General features: G+C 41.9%; 2 protein-coding genes across 2 annotated transcripts; one reads left to right on the top strand and one right to left on the bottom strand.

The window, feature by feature from the left end:
- Positions 1-378: 378 nt before the first annotated feature.
- LOC122824648 (alpha-2Db adrenergic receptor-like) lies at positions 379-8,421 on the top strand. Its single transcript, XM_044105513.1, has 2 exons — positions 379-1,357; positions 7,226-8,421. Exons 1-2 carry the CDS (start codon positions 1,076-1,078, stop codon positions 8,351-8,353), a joined length of 1,410 nt encoding a protein of 469 aa, XP_043961448.1. The 5' UTR covers positions 379-1,075; the 3' UTR covers positions 8,354-8,421.
- Positions 8,422-17,199: 8,778 nt separating this feature from the next.
- On the bottom strand, positions 17,200-19,182 carry LOC122820320 (putative golgin subfamily A member 6-like protein 3). Its single transcript, XM_044097653.1, has one exon. The coding sequence runs from the start codon at positions 19,180-19,182 to the stop codon at positions 17,200-17,202; it is 1,983 nt and encodes a 660-aa protein (XP_043953588.1).
- Positions 19,183-19,434: the final 252 nt, after the last annotated feature.

The following is a 19,434-nucleotide window of genomic DNA, read 5'->3' as shown; positions in this document are numbered from 1 at the left end:
ACAACGATCCTGATAATCAGGAACCGTTTCTGCCTCCAGTCCAGCTAAAATCTAAAACTTGGAGTCACAAACATTAAGTAACATTTTGAAAAATGTCTACTACAGGAAATTTGTTGCAAAGCAGCTTTTCAACCTAATGGCAATATATAACCAGTGAATTAAACACAATTATGCCATTAAAACACTGAAAAACTGCCAAAGCCTGCAGTTAGTTTGATCTGTTTCTATTGCTGTAAGTTAGTTTTGTCCTATTTAAAGCATAATAAGATATTTGCGGTAGAAACTTTGTAAGATTTTGTGTTTTTGCAGTGCACTCACCTCGGTCAGATAAATTGATTGAGGATCAAATCGAAAATCAAAGTGATTTATTTCTCTCATCCTCCTGTTCTCTGAATTTCATTCTTTTGTTTTCATTCATCCGTCCATCTCATCCTTTCTCTTTCCCCAAATTCCAATCCTCTCATCATTTCCGTCCTCGTCTTCCTCTTCCTCCTCTCTCAAATCCCTCTTGTCTTCTCCTTCAAAGATCTGCTGCTCTCTCGAGCTCCTCTTCACGGATCCCTCGCTCTTTCCTTTCATCTCTCCTGTTAGTCTCTCCTCCTCCTCCTCCTCTTCTTCCTCCAGCAGAACAGAATCAGTGCAGCAGCAGCAGCAGAGTCACTTCGCTCTGCAACAACCAAAGTGGGGACCTCTTCTTCTTCTTCTTCTTCTTCTTCTTTTTAAATCACATTTTCAGTCATTTCTGATCCACTTTTCTCCAGTTGTTGATTTTCCTCGGCCGCTGCAGCAGCATGACGGCTCCTGTCCTTGCGGCTCCAGCGTGCGGACGCTTGCTCTGCTTCTTTTTGCTTCTCGTTGGAAATAACTGGGCCACCGTTTCTGTCAGCTTCCATGGATGTGACAGTTTTTAAAAAGTGTTTGATGATGCTCGACCAGAAGATTGGCATCAAGCAGCCGCATTTCAGCCACCACCGATGAGGTCGAACGTCTAAAACCTGCAGGATTTTGGTTTTTATTCCATTTTCTGTCAGAATCTTGAATTTTTTCCCCCGTCAAATGAACTGGAGGCTGAAGGATGGACCTCGCAGACGACTCGAACTCGTCCGTCAACCAGACGTCGTCCTCCTCCCTGGCGAAGTCGCCTCCTCTTCTTCCTCACTCGCAGGCGGCGTCGGTGTGCATCGTGCTGGTGGTGGCGGTCATCATCCTGGGGACGGTGGTGGGGAACGTTCTGGTGGTGGTGGCCGTGTTCACCAGCCGAGCCCTGAGGGCCCCGCAGAACCTCTTCCTGGTGTCGCTGGCGTCGGCGGACATCTTGGTGGCCACGCTGGTCATCCCCTTCTCGCTGGCCAATGAGGTGACAGGTTTACTATGGCTTTAAATTGAAAATATAACAATAAACCTAAGAATGTGTTTTATTGGGAAGGATGGTTTTCATTTTTTTACATTTAAAAATGCAAACATTTGGATTTCAGAGCATGTTTTCTTCCAGGATATGGAGTTCAGTCTGTAAATTTACAGCAAACTTTCAGTAGAAGAAAGTAAAATATAGCTTCGCTTGTGTCAATGTGTAATCAAACTCTACAAACCTCAGTCTGGGTTCGGCTGAAGAGAACTCTGGTTCGGTGCGGATTCATATGTAAACTCCAAGCAGACCAGAAACCGCTTCAAAGGAAGGAAGTGACCTACAGCACAGTGCATTCTGGGTAAATACAACCAAAACAAACATCCTGGTTTACTGCTAGTCAGAGAAATAATTTGTGGTCTTTAGTCAAAGGCAAAAGAGAAATCATAAAATCCGATCCCACTCCACTTTTGTCTGCGTTTAATGTCTTCTTCAGAGGTTTTAGTGTTGTTTCCTTCAGTTGTTCTTGGTGCAGCGCCCCCACAGGCGAGGAGGGGAACAGGTTCCTCAAAGGGTTTGGGTTTTTTGATTCAGTGAGGAGAGAAAGAACCACAGCAGCTGGAGATGGAGCAGATGTTTCAGTTTTGATCCCAGTTCGAACAGAGTCTACTGGATATCGGGTAGATTTCTGAACAAACCTGCATGCAATACTTTTTCATTTCTTTTTGACCTGGTAATTCAGAAACAGACATTTCTGCTGCTTTCAAAACATGAAATCTGCACAACAGAAGCAGTAAAAGTAACAGCTTCAGATGCTGTTTGGAGAACTCTGCTCGTTTAGGATTTCCCTTCGGGGGAAGAAACACTCTCCCTGCCAGAAACAGTCGGGTGCCCGGAGGGAACGACCTGATTTGAACGCAATTTGGCGAGCTTCATGCAGATCAGCGACGGGCGTGTGAAGGTTTTCATGCTGGAAGGAGCTGCAGTGCTCAGACTGACCACCAGAGGGCAGTAGTGGCTCCATCACAAGCTAAGGGCAGAGTTAACAGGACAGGCAGTTACTGCAGGATCAAACCTACACGATCGATTATTGAAGCATTATGTATATAAACATACAGTGGCTGCAGTTTGTGGTAGCTGCGATTTTCACCACAAAACATCAAGAAAGAAAAGGGATGAAAAAAAGAGGAAAGGGAATTTATTTTCCATGATGCTTCTGATAATAATGATTATTTCTGTGTGGTGCCTTTTGTAAAGTTGGGAGAAAGAAAAGGGGGTTAATTTTTTAAGTCATATTTCCACCATGTTATTCATTCATCTATAAATGCCACAGTTTCAGAGTTATCAGGAAGCTAAAGGTTTAGCTTCCAAACTAAATATTACACTCTTTGTTAGTTAAATGTTTTCTTTGTAAACTTTATATTTAGTTAGCTCTTGGCTAGCTAAATATTTACTATTTAATTTGGAACTAAATACTTATTAAATAAATGTTTCTTCTATGTATTTAATTAGCTCAGAGCTAAATAATACTTAGCTAACTCTAAATATTTAGCTAACTCTGAGCTAAATGTTTAGCTTCTTAAGAAAATATTTAGTTTGGAGTTATACATATTTGCTTGCCAAATAAATACTTACTCTTAATAATTAGCTAGCTCAGAGCTAACTACATATTTAGCTTAGAACTAAACATTTTGCTCACAAGCTCAATATTTAGCCGTTAGCTAGCTGAGTATTTTGTTTGTAAACTCAACTCTGTAATCTTTTGCAGTTCCATTTTATATGAATTTATTCTGTGTTTAGCTGGACAGAGATACGATTTGCTTGAAGAATTGATTCCAAATAGAAAATATAAACGACTGAAAATGTAGAATCACAAAAATTGAACATAGAAACAGCTGTAATAAAATAAGCTAAGTAGAAGCAGTAAGTATTCATTGCCTCTCCTGGAATCAGGTGGAGGATGTTTTCATGATGCATGAGTTTCTGCTGCTGGAGAAGCTCTGGGGGAACGTGGATGGGGCTGTGCATCGATGAGGGAGGGGGCAGAAGAAGCACATTTTGATGAATAAAACATGATGACATATATATGAAGCTTAAGAGTCTCCCTGGAGTTTTGGAGAGATAAAAAAATACATGGAAATACCACTATGAAGACAGAAATAACCTGTTCTGTCCTGTTTCCTAACCTTCCTCTGAATACTCACCAGAAGAGGCACAAAATGTTAGTCCATATTTAGTCCATATTTAATGATATATCATAAAAACACGAAAACTTGAATTTTATGTCCTTGTCTTTTTGCCTGTCGCCTGCAGGTTTTCTCCAGTAACTCCGACTTCCTCCCAAAGCTAAAAGCCAACTTGTTAGTTCATTTGCAACCACAAATTACCCTTTGGTCCAACTCATAATTATGATAATAGTGAGTCCAGTTGTATTGGACTGGCAACCTGATGACCTTTGACCCATTTGAGACTCTCTGCAACCCTAATCTAGACTGTTATCACAGGACAAAGAAGCTTCTGTGCTACCAGCTGAAATAAATAACTGTTTTGATGTAGAAAAGTTTATTTATAATTCATTAATATAAATATTATTATAAATCATGATATAAATCATTAATATAATTAATAAAAGAACTATTTCATTGGCAGAGATGGGCACAGCTAACTAAAATGTTAGTTGAGGTAAACCTAAAGCATTAATTATAAATGTTAGTTCTGCTAATGCAACATGGTATTTAGTGAAAGCTAAATATGCTAAACACCATGTTGCTAACTTCTACCAAGTTGAGCTAAATATTTAGTTAGCAAGCGAGAGCTAACTTGTACCAAGTAGCTAACAGGACATCAGTGGATTTTAAACTGTTTATACACTTATACAAAAATATTCTAGATGGACAAATATCTTTCATTAAAAGAATTTAAAATTACTTTTTTATTATTTTTAGTTATATTCATAGAACCATTAAAATCAAGTTTAAATGCTTAAACCTTTCCTGTATGTTTCTAGATTTAAATAACATTTTCTGGGATAAAAAGAGGATGTGAGGAAAGGAAAAGGAACATAGCACCCTTTCAAAATAAGAGCATAAATATAAACGTCTTAACTATTGAAGAATTCTTCACAGTTGATAAAACTTCAACACAGATGAATTTATTTTGAAGCATTATTTTAGGGGACGCTAAGTTCGCTGAACGTTTTCAAAGTTAGCTAAAGCGATAAACGCTAAGCTGTTAGCGCATTACACCGACTTCGTTGGAGAATCTGAGTAAATTCTGGTCAGTTTTTTCACCTCCTGGGCTCAAACATGTTGAAAATATTTATATTTTTAGGATATTTGAATCTGTTTGTGAGCCTTTTTCTCTCGATGTGAAGCTGGTGGTTCTTCTCCCCCCTCCATGCCATCAGCGTCAGCCGGCTGCTTTTCACCGGCCCGTAATAATTGCGATCAATCGGAGGCTGACCCTTATTCCCACACGCCTCGGTTGTTGTTTCAGCGTCTCTGCAGGGAGCAGCTCACAGCTTTATTGTTGAGGTTTTTATAAAACAGTCGGCTTTGTTTGATTATTCTTGGTTCTTTTGGTCTTCATTGTTAATCATCTTATAATTTAGTGTTTTCCAGTTGATGGACTGATGGAATGAGGCGATTCATTGTTTAAAGAGCGAGAGAGCAGAAATGGAAGAAAAAAACACAAATTGCAAAGATACTTAAACCAAAAACAACAATATGTGTCCAATTTTATAGAACTTTTTTTTTTGTGAATAAAATATTTCAATAAAACACCCAGGAAAATGTTTTAGAATAGCAATTAGTTACAGCTTGCATCTTAAACATTAAGAGGACCTATAATTGGTTTCACTGCAGTTATGCCTGGATCACTTTGTATCTAAATTATTTATGAAGTGATTAATAGACTCATTTTTAGTTTATCTCCAGGTTGATTTCACACAGTGAGTCGGTTGTGCAGCTGGAGCGGTTTGCTGGTTTGCTGGTGTAAATCAATCACATGATATTTAGCCTCTTTTGCTAATTTAACTGAAAACATTAATGTCAGGTTCTGGGAACTGATCACCACCTTTATTACAGTTTTAACCGACCAAATGTTCTGGTTTAACTGACGTTTTGAAGACGTTAATATTTTCCCTCTGTTGCTCTCCCTCTTCATCTGCCTTGACTGGTCCTGCTGTGACTCTCACAGAAACCTGATTTAATAGGTTTCAGAATTAAATCCATAACAAATACATCCTGAAAGCAAAAATACACCCATATTTTCATTAATATAGGTAGACCTTTGAGCCAATATAGTGTGTCTTGTTGGAATACTTTGAGGATGTGGATGTTATTGCGGTTTCCTGTTGGACCGGTGTGACTCCACACGCCTTCGGTAGAAACAGAATCGGTTCTGTGCAGACGCAGTGAAAATGCTTTCATTGATAATGGCTGTGCATTATCAATCAAACAGAGCAGAGCGGGACCAGATGTAGTGTAAATTAGGAAGAAGAAGTTAGTGGAGCTTTTGCAGTAGCTTGGTAAGAACCAGCTCCTTGTTCTACGCTTTGATTCCTGTTGACCTTTTGCAACTACGTCACTAAACCACTCCAGGCGCCACGATGGACGTCTGAAGTGAGGGATGGGAGTATTGAACAGAGAGTCTGAAACTGTTTTTCAGAGTTGTTTTTGTCAGTTTATTCATGGCCTCTACTTGTTTGAGTCAAACTAATCAGTCTGTAACTCACCTGGTTGGGCTCATAGACGCCGGGATTTACAAAAGTTGGAAACAGCTAGCATAGAAACCGACCCGAACCGCCTCCCTCCTGACGTGTTGATCAATTTACCGACTTTGCCTGAATTCTCACCACATGATTTATTATCACCGTCATAAACAGCGTTTCCCCTTCACAGCAGCAGCATTAAAAACGTACAAAAGACGAGATGCCAACCAGTTTTTTCCATACATGCTAGGCTACATGACGGTGCGGTATTGTTTCCATGGTTACTAATGGTTGAAGAGGCATCTCTTCTTCATATACAATATTTGATATCATCTTTCTTATTATACTTATGTATAAAATATACGTTAATATTCTCACCTTGTAAAAAGTGTAAATCCATGATTACACTGAGGGTCAGTATGATTGACGGCTGCTGTCCATCGCCGCCGGATCTTTGCTCATTAAGTTATAAAATAAAATGACATAATAAAGTTTGGTTTTCATCCTATGACCATTTGTAATGTGAAATCAACTAAAGAGTGTAGGTTGTTTTGATGTCCGTCGTGGCGGAGTGGGCGGAGTCCAGGAGAGCATGACCTCATAAAGGGTCAATCGAGGGTCGGGATCCTTGGCTGTTGAGAAACAATTGCTTGCTGGAGGGATGGACTCATTTTACCCAGTCGCTAATGTTTACCCAAGATGCAATGCTTTCCAGAACTGGCATTCCCTCTGAACAGGAAAGTGCCAAGCCTAACACCATCTTTGCTACCGTCTTTAACATTCCTCTGGCTCCAACTTCAGTTGCTTGGAAGAGTGGCCAGTGCCATAGCCAAGCTACAGGCGGACTAAAATTCTAAAACATTGCAGAAAATTTGCATCATTGTTCACAATTTCTTCTTGTGTTCACTGATTGACCCGATAAGTGGGAGAAATCCCAGCTAGATTACTGATGAATAGAGATTAACATCGAGCGAAACTGCATTGGAAGGCAATGACCAGGCCAGCAAGGCAGAGGAATATTACAAAGTCAAGATGTCAAGACCTACCAAAGACGATCCTGAAACTGAAGTGCGTGAACACTTATGCAATCAGATCACTGCAATGTTTCTCTAAGTTTCATTAAAAATCCACACAAGTTCCACTCTGACTGCTTTCTTGCCCTTTTTTAGGTCATGGGGTACTGGTACTTTGGCTCCACCTGGTGCTCCTTCTACCTGGCTCTGGATGTCCTCTTCTGCACCTCCTCCATTGTCCACCTTTGCGCCATCAGCCTCGACCGCTACTGGTCCGTCACCAAAGCCGTCAGCTACAACCGTAAGCGGACCCCCAAGCGGATCAAAGTGATGATCAGCATTGTGTGGCTCATATCCATTGTGATCTCCTCGCCACCGCTCCTCATGTCGCAGAAAGACATCAATTTTGAGGGGGAAGAAAGGAGAGAGATGAGCCGGCAGGAGTGCCTCATCAACAACCAGACATGGTACATCCTCTCCTCCTGCATGGTGTCCTTCTTCGCCCCCGGCGTCATCATGATCCTTGTCTACTGTAAGATCTACCGCGTGGCCAAGCAGAGGGCCTCCACCGTGTTTGTGGCAAAGAACGTGGTGGAGAGGCAGCCGTCGCAGTCCGAGACCTGCTTCGTGGGCAGTGGCGGTACCTGCCAAAGGAAGGGCAAGGCCCAGTATGAACTGGAGAGTCCCCAACCTGGACACCGACGCAGCTCTTCCAACGTCGACAGCAACAGCAGCAACCACAGAAGAGGAGAGCTGGACGATATCGACTTGGAGGAGAGGAACCCGGGCCCAGAAGTAAAGGAGTCCTTTTCATCATCCCTGAGGTTCTCCCGGAGAGTTGTTGGAAGAGTGAAAACAGACGACGTAGACGGTACGACAAACAGACTCAAACTGCCCGCGCCGCCACCGTCCTGCGCCTCCATCTCCTGGGCCTCGTCCGACCAGTGCTCCCAGAACTTCCTGCTGCCATCACCGCTGCCCGTCCGCAGCAGGCAGATGTCGCTGTCCAAGAACAAGGTGGCGCAGATGAGGGAGAAGCGGTTCACCTTTGTCCTGGCGGTGGTGATGGGCGTCTTCGTGCTGTGCTGGTTCCCGTTCTTCTTCACCTACAGTCTGCACGCGATCTGCAGAGAGAACTGCACCATCCCGGAAACGCTCTTCGACCTGTTCTTCTGGATCGGATACTGCAACAGCTGCCTGAACCCCATCATCTACACCATCTTCAACCGGGACTTCCGCAGGGCCTTCAAGAAGATCCTGTTCCACGCCCATAAAAGGACATGAGCGCACAGCATCGGTTCCTGTTCTGCACTGTGCTGTCAAAGCAACATTAAAGGGCTTGTCACACGGCTGGCTGCTGCTTCCTTATTCCAGGGTTCCTTGAAAAGTTTGGGAAAGTTTGGGATTTCAGAGTTTTTAGGCCTGAATCAGTCAAAAGTTTTTCCCCAACGTTCTTCATCCATCGCTCCATCCAACGTCTGTTTTTCATCCATCCATCCATCCATCATCCATTCACCCATCATCCATCCAACCATCTGTCCATCATCCATCCATTCATCCATCCATCCAACTATCCATCCGTCCATCATCCATCCATCATCCATCCATCCAATTATCCATTCATCCACCCGTCCATCCATCCGTCCATCCATCCATCCATCCATCCATCCATCCATCGTCCATCCAACCATCCATCCATCCATCATCCATCCATCCGTCCATCTATCCATTCATCCATTCGTCCATCTGATTCATCCATCTGTCTATAGCAACTCCATCATTCATCTATCTATTAATCTAATCTAATCTGCTCTAAGGTAACGGAGTCAAAGGTGTTTCAGCTCTTGTTTTCTTGATGTAGCATCATTCCTGTTTTTCGGTGAATTGTGAAGCTGAATAGTAATCAGACGGAGTCGGCTGCAGGGCGTAAACTCCGTCCCTGGAGATTATCTGGATGTCTGCAGCCTGATCTGTAATCCATATATTGACTCAATCCAGGGAGAAACCACAGGGAGATCAAACAAACGGCTCTGTGAATAAAATCACAAACACTTTCTGAAAGTGATTACACACGAGAGGCAGCAGCTCAAACTTTCATCCAGAGCAGCTGCCACAATGAAAGTTTCTGCTTTTTCACGCTGAAACATTGTTCTGTTGACTCTGCCAGCTGGAGGGCAAAAACATTAAAAATTCATGCGCAGCGAACAAACGGGCTCAGCTGCTCCAAAAAATGGAAAGTTACAGCGAGAAAAGACAAAAAAACCCAAAGAGGGTCTGGGTGAATACAATGAAGCAGGAGATAATTATCTTCTGAAGGATGAAACAAGCGGAGCCGAGTGACTCAAAGCTTGCATCACTGGAGAGAAACGGAGAGAAACGGCGGATTGGTTCATCGGTTCACGACAAACACATCAGGTAGTTCACAGATCTGAGAGTTTGTATCTTTTAAAACAGATTTGAAGTGTCTGCAGCTGCACAGACAGCGATAAATATAAATATAAATATAAATATATACTGGTTGCTAAGCACCGCCAAGTTTTACAAATAACTGCCTCCCTCTTTTCTTTGGATTCTACTTCTTTTTTAAAGTGTTATTTAATTGAAACTTTCCATATTTTTTTAAGATTGCATGTTGTTACTCAGAAGGAACTGGGAACTATTTTACACTGCAAAAATATCAAATCTTTCAAAACAAACAAAGCAAAAGCGCTAAACATGATATTAGCGCTGCTACTAGCAAAATATAAATCTGATTAGAAGCATTTTCCGTTGGAGGTTTTTCTTCTAGTCCAGCTCACAAACATTTAAAACTACTTTAAAAATTTCTCTTTCATTATCTTATTGTCAGGATAGTTAATAAAATAAATAAATATAAAGGTTTTTTTATATTTTAAAATAGAGATTATTTCCTCTTCAATATTTTCTGGATATTTTAATCCATCAAATAAACGGGAAAATCATTTCTGGTCTTTTATTTTCTAACAGTGAGTTTTAAATGGAGATGTTTTCAGCCGTGGAGGCTCTGGCGTCTCACCAGGAGCCCGAATGTTTTCCAAAGCTGGCAGCTCGTCAGGTTGAAAGACCACAACGAGGAGCACCACGACTCTTCTGCTGCCAGGTGGAACCACGCAGCCCGGCCCGGGGCTCTGTCCTCCCACTGATGCAATTCTTCACAGCGGCGGCTGGACCAGCGCCAGGCAGCCGCTGCAAACAGAATAATTCACCGCTCAGATGTTGGAGTACGAGCTGGAATACGAGGGAACACCAGAAATTATTCAGGTTTAAATCATGAGGCATAAAGATCAGATGTACAGTTTAGAAAAAAACAGAAAGTATAAGAAGAGTAAGACGGTGCACTGAGAGAAACAGAGTACATTTCCACCCAAAAAAACTGATTAATCTCAAAAAGTTTCAAGAAAAAAAGAACATTTCTGAGCTCCAAGAGTCAAAAATTGACTTGAAAATAAATCTGAAGTCTTACATTAATTCCCCAATTTTACTAGTAGAATCAAAAAAGGTTTCTGAGCTTCTAGAGTGAAAAAGTTCTTACAAACAGCTGGTGTTTTTGAGATTAAGCTCAGAAATTTACTGGAAAAAACAAGATAAATTCTTAGCTTCAACAATCGAAAATTTGCAAGAAAAAACAAGAAATGTTCTATAAAGAATAAAGAAACTCCTGAGATAAAGAAGTCAAAAATGTTTTTTTTAAAAAAAAGCTGACATTTTTAGATTAATCTCACAAATTTACTGAAAGATAAAGAAATTTCTGAGTTTCAAAGGTCTAAAATTTTCAACATATAATTTGTAGCAAATTTCTAGGATTAATCTCAAAATCTCAGAGTTTTTTCTTGCAAATTTTTGACTTCTCAAACTCTGAAATTTTCAAAAAATAAAATTATGAGAATTAAGTTGTAGCTTTATTCTTGCATTGTTATAATTTTTCTGATTATTATAACTTTATTCTCACGTGTTCAATCTCTTAATTTTATTTTTCTCCGTAAAGCCCTAGTAAGTCATTGAGAGAACCTGTTGTTATGCACCTGTTACCGTTAATGCGGCTCGAACTGCTGAATGCACCCCTACAAAAGTGATATCAAAACGTGCAGCTTGATCCCGGCATTGGAGCTTTTACTTCTGGTGGGATTCTGAGTTAACATGGCGACAAAAAAGCAAAAACGTTTTTTGCATTAAGGACCTCACCAGCTGCTCCATTGTTGTGTATGGGGACAGACTGGATGAGTTATCACAGCTGCCAGTTGATGGCAGACAATTAATTACCATAGCAACGGAACGATCAGCACGAACAGCTCAGACAGTCCGTCCGGTGCGTGACTCGTGATTGGTTGAGAGAGGAGGAGGAAGAAGGACAGCAGAACCGTGACGGTAGAGAACGGAGGGTGAGACAACGGACAAGAAGTGAAGAAAACTCTCAAAGGAGTTAAAAACTAGACAAAAGTACGGAGGAGGAGGAAATTCGGGAGACTTGGAGGAGCTTGGTTGCCGCAAGAGGGACGGGACCAGAGGAACTAGACCAAGTAGTCCTGACGAGTTTTGACATAAGCTAAGTGAGCTAGCCGCTTCAGCACCACGTGTTCAGCTGCGTTCAACTGAGGACCAGTGAACTGCAACGCTCTCCATGTTTCTCAGTCTGAGAGGGGTGAGGTGGGGCACAAAGCCCAAATCTGATTGGTCAGTTTGCTTTTGTTTATTTCACATGTTGGCGTTTTTTCTGTAAGATAAACATGAATGAGTGAAGTTTGAACCTCCCGTAGTACTAAGATCCCACCTGAGCTTTTTACAGTGCGCGGTTCTGGCGGGTCGCCGGTTTATTAGCCTTTCTGTGGTTTCACAAACTGAACAGCTGACGACCCGCCAGAACCGACACGGTAAAAAGCTCCGCCAGGATCCAAACGGCTCTTAGAACTACGAGAGGATCAAACTCCTGTCATTCATTTTTATCAGAAAAAGCGCCAAGCCAGCAAATAAACAAAAGTAAAGTGACTAATAAGATTTGGGCTCTGGGTGCTCACTCTCACGCTTGTACGCAGCGCATCTTGTACTGTTGTGATGTTTTGGCACAAAAGATTTTTTTTTTCCACCACAATTTTGTTAATAGTAAAGAAGATTAAATAATAAAAACTCCAGAAATTATTATTTTCATTTTTTACTTAAAGGAAGATCTCAAGGTTCACAGAGTCTGTACAGGCGCTGCTGCCCTCCGATAAAATCCTGCAGGCGTCTGCGAAGTTCTGAACTTTTATGGTCGGAAAGAGTTTTACACAAAAAGCTATTTATTTTAAAAGTTTTTATCATTTCCTTTTTTCAAACTCTAAATATAAACAAATGTTAATTCAATGTAAAAAGATTAAATTAAATAATTTCTTTGGCAGTGCTCTCTATAGAACTTGAGGGTGACTGACAAGGTCCCCTCGGGCCACCGGGGGCCCGCGGGCCCCATGTTGGTGACCCTGTTTTACAGTGCAGACACAGAGCCACGCTGGGCAGCGTGTTCAGAGGGAAATGCCACATAATTTTTGGTTCACCAAGAGAAATCCTTCTCACCGCTCACTCAACGCTCCTCTTCAAGCACAACTACATGTTATACCTGCAGTTCACATGGAGCTGCACAGCAGAGCAACACGGTGGGTTTAATCTGGACTCCTACCTCCATGTAGGAGGTTTAATCTGGACTCCTACCTCCATGTAGGAGGTTTAATCTGGACTCCTACCTCCATGTAGGAGGTTTAATCTGGACTCCTACCTCCATGTAGGAGGTTTAATCTGGACTCCTACCTCCATGTAGGAGGTTTAATCTGGACTCCTGCCTCCATGTAGGAGGTTTAATCTGGACTCCTGCCTCCATGTAGGAGGTTTAATCTGGACTCCTGCCTCCATGTAGGAGGTTTAATCTGGACTCCTGCCTCCATGTAGGAGGTTTAATCTGGACTCCTACCTCCATGTAGGAGGTTTAATCTGCACTCCTGCCTCCATGTAGGAGGTTTAATCTGGACTCCTGCCTCCATGTAGGAGGTTTAATCTGGACTCCTGCCTCCATGTAGGAGGTCAGGTGGTTATAATGCTCTGGGGGAAACCCTGGATAAATGTATCAACATCAGTGACTCCTGGATTTCTCAAAGGAGCCCAGAGACCCTGCAGAGAAAAACCCCCCAGTATAACAAGGCAGTTTCCCAGGAGGGGGATTCTCCAGTACCCCCTCCAGGACTTAAAAAAGGCTGGTAAACAGTCAGAACCCGACCCAAACCCATCGGTAGAGGGAGAGGCTCCTCTTGTTCACGCCAACATACAGGCACCAAGACGGGGGGCAACAAGTCAGCCCACTCCTGCCCAGCGCCTCTCACAAGGGGCAACTCCAGAACATCCAACCCCTTTCAAGGAGACTGGATCCAGAACCAGAACCATGCACTGCAGTGAGTCCGAGTCTTTCTGGCCAGAACCCATCAGCTCTTTTCGGGTTCTGTGGGTTAAAGCCCGGCCACCAGGGGCTCCCCAACGTCCCCCCCCCCCCAGGCCTGGCTCCAGGGTGGGGCCTCATGTAGGGGCCAGCAGAACCACTGTTTCCAATGGTCGTTTTCATCATCAGGATCTTTGGGCTGCACTTGGTCTGGTTCCTGTAAAGAAAAATGATTATTTCTAATGCTTTAAACAGTTAATCTGATGTCATGTGTAAAAGGTATCTTGAACATTCTATGTTGTATGAATTTCTTTGTTTTAAACAGATATTGTGTGAAGAATTTACAGTTAAATTACCCAGCAGGGTAAATGTCAAAGGTCAGGAACTAGATGCAGATCAAAGGAGATCTTTTAGTATTGTTATCAGGGCTCAGGAAGCCACGAAATTAGCATCTATTGCAGGGCAGAAGCCTGTATCGTTCACAGAACATCAAAGGTTTTTTAGAACCACATCTGGCAGGGTTTAAACTAAAATACAACATAGAATGTTGAGATCATTAACATTTTTCTAAGTATTAATAGCAAGTTTTTAACCAAAGTGTATTATCTAAGTTTAGAATGGTGAATGCTGAATGTATTTGAAAATTGTACTGTCTATGACAATATCTGAATCAAATGGAAAGTGTTTCAATGAAAATGTGTTGTTTAGTATTAGAAAATTGTTTGGTTGTTATGTTTTATAGGTTAGAAAAGGAATTGTACCTCATTTTGTGCTGTTGATTTTATGTGATAAAGCAAGGACTTAAATCTTTGGAAAATGCTGAATGCTGTAGACCAGAATTAGGTGTGTGAAGATAATCTTTGACTGAGCGTAACTTTGTGAAGGAGACACTCCGAATTTCACAGGTATCTGTGAAGTCTTGTTTTATGCTTTTATTTGCCCAAATGGCCTTAGACCCCAGGAGACCAGGACGCAGCTGCCCCTGCTCCTTTGTCCTCTCGGAAACCAAATGGCCTTTGATCTTTTGCGTAAATTAGGGAGGCTCTAAGTTTTTATGAGCCTCCAAGGTAACTTCTAATTGGTCATACAGAGCTACGCCTTGATTGAATACATTAACAAGGAGAGGAACGCCTTTACTATAAGAAATCGAACGCAGTGAAAATAAGTCAGACAGCTGACCTGTTTTTGCTTTTTGCATCATCAGCTTTCTCCAAAGACGCGTCTTTGCTTTATATTTTTGTCTGTCTAAGGTAATAAGTCTGTATCTTGGCTGCTTTGCAGCTTGTGTGTTACTTCTTTGTGGTTTTCTATTGGATTAAACGTTGTAACTCTGTGACGTCATCACGCATGTTGCTCCTGATTGGCACACACTCCTCGCTGGAAGGACCCGGGAAATAGGAAGAAATAGAGAGCCAAGCTTTTTCCAAATTAAGCTAACTTAGTAAATTTCTTCCTTCAACATTCCTCACCTTGGACCCGTCTGCACTGGGGGGCCCAACCAGAGGCATGAAGCCCCCACAGCAAGACTCCTAGGATCACTGGGACACTCAAACCCCCCCACCACGATAAGGTGGCAGCCCATGGAGGGGGTGTGTGTGTGTGTGTGTGTGTGTGGGTGTGTGTGTGTGTGTGTGTGTGTGTGTGTGTGTGTGCGTGTGTGTGTGTGTGTGTGTGTGTGTGTGTGTGTGTGTGTGTGTGTGTGTGTGTGCGTGCGTGTGTGTGTGTGTGTGTGTGTGTAAATATGAAGTAACCTGTTAATTATGTAAGAAAGAGAGAAAATGAGAGAGAGAGGAAGAAAGTTGTTTGTTAAGATGAGGAAACAGATTCTGACCTTTGGTCCAGCTGTGAGGTGAAATGAATCTTTTCAGTTTTTTAGAAAAGATTTTTAGGCTCTAATAAAGTTTTTTAGGCCGTTATTTAACAAGCTGAACAGGAAGTTGGGAGGAGAGAGAAGGAAACGACGTGCAGCCGATTCCCCAGGACTGGGAATTGAACCAGGTTGACAAACAAAACCTAGAAGTAACGTCCTAATCAAAACATCAGTTACAGTTTTACTATAAATCTGGTTAAAAAATAACTGAATTAGGCATTTCTTAGCCCCTTTTCCTTCTCTTTTATACAAGCAGACAACATAAAAGCTTTATATTTATTACAAAGTATTGATCTAAGAATCGATTTCTGATTAAATTCTCTGTTTTCATGCTTTCATTGATTCTTCTTCTTTTTACCTTTTTTACAGTTTTTTCATGTTAAATTGCACTTTTTTGTTAAGTTTCTTATTTTATCTTGACTCTGTATTTATAAATAAAGACTAACAGAAAGATCACAGTAACTGTTATTTTTGATAAAAACGTTTTTTTCTTACAACAAACAAACCAGATAAAACAAGTTTGATCTTCTTCGTGGTCCAGAATATTAAATTATGATCAGATTAAACTCTAATCTTCAATTAACATCCTGGAACCTGAAGAAATCCAAACCTGTTAAATCAGCTTTTTAATGTTTGTTATAAAACCAAAAACAGGATTTATCAAATAAAAACAGGAGAATGAACTGAACTTGTGTTGATCCTTGCTGGTCATGTTGACACTCAAAGAGCTTCACACTACAGTCACATTCACATGCAGGTCGGGGGGCAACTTGTCACTAAGTGCCCTGGGGCAGCGCAACATGTGGCTGAGGAAGCTGGAATCGAACTTGCAACCTTCTGGTCACAAGACGACCACTCTACCCGCTGAGCCACAGTCACACTAAAACAGCCACTGCATGATCCTTTTTATAATCTTTTTAAAATACAGATTTAAACAGTTTAATGAGCTACAATTCAGTGCAATTTAATATAAAAAGTGTGTAGAAAAGGTCAAAGGTCAAACCATAACAGCACAAGTACAGAGAAAATAAACAGAAATCATTATTATTATTAAATTAAAACATTTTAACTCTTAAATCAATACGTTGCTATAAATATTGAGCCCAGTGTTGTTGCTGTAAACCAGTGAAGGGAAAAGGGCAACAAACGACTAATTCAGTTAATCTGACCAGTTAATCTGACCAGTTTAACAATAAAACTGACCAGTTAATCTGACCAGTTTAACAATAAAACTGACCAGTTAATCTGACCAGTTTAACAATAAAACTGACCAGTTAATCTGACCAGTTTAACAATAAAACTGACCAGTTAATCTGACCAGTTTAACAATAAAACTGACCAGTTAATCTGACCAGTTAATCTGACCAGTTAATCTGACCAGTTTAACAATAAAACTGACCAGTTAATCTGACCAGTTAATCTGACCAGTTAATCTGACCAGTTTAACAATAAAACTGAACTTTATCGTTTGGATTTTCTTAAATTGTTTGGGTCGATTTGCAGCGACCAACTGACCTGACCGACATGTTTTAGGAGATGTGGGGGAAACCGGAGCACCCGGAGAAAACCCACGCAAACACGGGGAGATCATGCAAACTCCACACAGATGGTCTCTGTGAAGGCGCAGCGCTAACCGCTGCACCACCGTGCTGCCCACCTTTTTTCTAATTGGGTTGGGAAGGGATCTATTTTCTAGTTTGTCAAAGTGGTAAAACGTTTTAAATCTGGTCCTGACGGAGCATCATGGCGCTTCGTTCACAGAGGATAAAAACTCCACACGTTCGATTCCAGTCCTCGGTTCGACTCCTGCACGTCTTTCTCCTCCTCTAAATATCACAATCAAGACCTTCAGGCTTGTTCTTGTTGTTCTTCACTGTTCTGTTTATTTTTCGGCTTCTTCCACCGCAGAGTGTTTCGAACTTTCTTCCAGAATGAAATTCTGGATTTTTTCTTTTTGCCATCCTTCATTGTTTCGGTGTCTGGATGTTCCAGATCCTCCAGGACAGTTTCTGAGGAGATCTTGGTCTCTTCTGAGGATTCAGAGGAACAACCAGATAAAGGTTCTCCTGAAAGTTCAACCTCAGAAGAAACCTCTGGACTGGACACTTTAACCAGGTGTTCTTGGTTCCCAGAGTTTTCCTCCATCTCTTCAGCTCTCAGACTGTCGGCCAGCATTAAATCCTTTCTTGCTGTTTCTAGATCATTTTTCAGAAAACTGATCTCCTGCTGGTATTGATCTGCTTGGTGTTTTATTGCAGTGACATCAGTTTCATAGCGACAGTTTAGATCCTGGTACAAACTGTTTACCTCGTCCAGCTCAGCCTGGATGCTCCTTTCCTTCTCCTGCAGGAATTTGATCTCAGTTGTCTTGTTTTCCTGGAGGATGAAATATTCAGCTCTCATGGTGTCCAGAAGCTCCTTGTCCTTCTCTGTTTTATCCTGGTGATTTTTTATCTCCTCCTTTAACTGCTGCTGGTGAGTTTCAACCTCAAGCTGTAAATTCATGATTTCTGTTTCGAACTTAGATTTTAGTTCCTGGTGTGAAACCTGAACCTGATCCAGTTCTTGGAGGTTCTGCTTCTCTCTGTTTTGCAGGATGGTGATTTCTTCTGACAAGTTTTGGAGGAGCTCCTCCTTCTCTGCTCTCAGTTTGTCCAGAAGAATCTTGTCCTCCTCTCTTTTCTTCAGGTGAACTTTTCTTTCCTCCTTTATCTGTTGTTGAAGTTTTTGGAGTTGTTGCATCGCAGAAAGTTTTCTCTCCTGGATAATATTTTCTTTCTGTTCTCTATTTGAACGAGCGATTTCCTCCTGCTTCATCTTCATCTCGTATGTCTCGACCTGCTGCTGTATTTCCATGATGTCTTTCTCATATTTACATTTTAGCTCCTCGTATGAATCGTGAACTTGATCCACTTCATGGAGCATCAGCTTCTCCCTCTTCTGCCGGATGGTGATTTCTCCTGACAGTTTCTGGGAGAGCTCCTCCTTCTCAGCTCTCAGGTCTTTGATCAGCTGCAGGTTCTCTTTCTCTCTTTCAGTGTTGGTGTCTTTCTCATCTCTCAGTTCCTCCTGATATCTTTCAGCGTTTTGCTTTAGTGTAGAAACGTCTCTTTCATATTTATCGTTCAGTTTCTCGTATGAACGTCTGAGCTGAACCAGTTCTTCTTGCAGATGTTTCTCACTGTCTTGCAGGAACTCGATCTTTTGGGACATTTCCTGAAACATTTTGTCTTTTTCGGCTCTCAGGTTTTCCAGCAGTTGTTGTTCCTCCTGAAGCCTCTCTTCATGAATCTTTTGTCTCTCTTCCTCCTTCCTCAGCAGAGCATCGTCGGCTTCATGCTTGGAGCTCAGCTCCTCGAAGGAAGTCTGGAGTTGGTTCAGTTGTTCTTGCAGCGCCGCACTTTTCTTCCTCTCAGCCTGAATTTCAGCTACAAAAGCTTCCCGGCTGAGGAGGTGGGCCACCTTCAACTCCTCAAAGTCTTGTTGTAAGGACTTCTTGTTCATGTGTTTCACTTCGCTGTGAACCTTGGAAGCAGTGACCGCAGCGTTAAGGACTGCTGGGTCACTGAACTTCTCTAATCTCTCTAGTTCCCTCTTTGCATCTTTGGCCTGGTTGATGAAAGTTTCTTTGAGAGCTTTCTGTTTCTTTAACTGGAGTTTTGTTTCTTCCAGTTCGGCCTCCAGGTGGGACAGTTTTTGGTCCCTTCCTGCTCTCTCCATTTCCAGGAGGTAGTTGAGTCTCTCGATTTCCCCGTGGAAGACATTCGGGTGTGCAGGAGGGAACCTGCCTGGGGGGTTTTGCTGGCCTCCCCGTCTCCAGTGGGATCCCATCGTCCCACTGTTGAATCTCTGTGAATAATGAGACATTTTCTCTGAAATTCGAACACTAAAATCGTCGATCTGTAAACTTCTCTAAAGGGCTTTGCGAACGTCTGAACTGGTCAGGGATATTGCAAGCAATGACAAATATGCAGATTTGTGTTGCGTACAATTCTGCAGTTGATGACATCACAGCCTGTGACAGTGACATCACAGAGTCTTCATTTGCTGGTGGTTTGACATCATTCCTCCACCAAATATCTC

This window comes from Gambusia affinis, linkage group LG02 (assembly GCF_019740435.1).
Source record: "Gambusia affinis linkage group LG02, SWU_Gaff_1.0, whole genome shotgun sequence".
NCBI classification, from domain to species: domain Eukaryota; kingdom Metazoa; phylum Chordata; class Actinopteri; order Cyprinodontiformes; family Poeciliidae; genus Gambusia; species Gambusia affinis.
This window is presented reverse-complemented; position numbering and strand designations above follow the sequence as displayed.

What these genes read in the sequence shown, in the direction of transcription:
- LOC122820320 (XM_044097653.1), bottom strand. Translation starts at nt 19,182, where the DNA reads ATGGGATCCCACTGGAGACGGGGAGGCCAGCAAAACCCCCCAGGCAGG.
- LOC122824648 (XM_044105513.1), top strand. Translation starts at nt 1,076, where the DNA reads ATGGACCTCGCAGACGACTCGAACTCGTCCGTCAACCAGACGTCGTCC. An exon ending in CCTTCTCGCTGGCCAATGAG is followed by an intron (nt 1,358 to 7,225) that starts GTGACAGGTTTA and finishes GCCCTTTTTTAG; the next exon opens with GTCATGGGGTACTGGTACTT.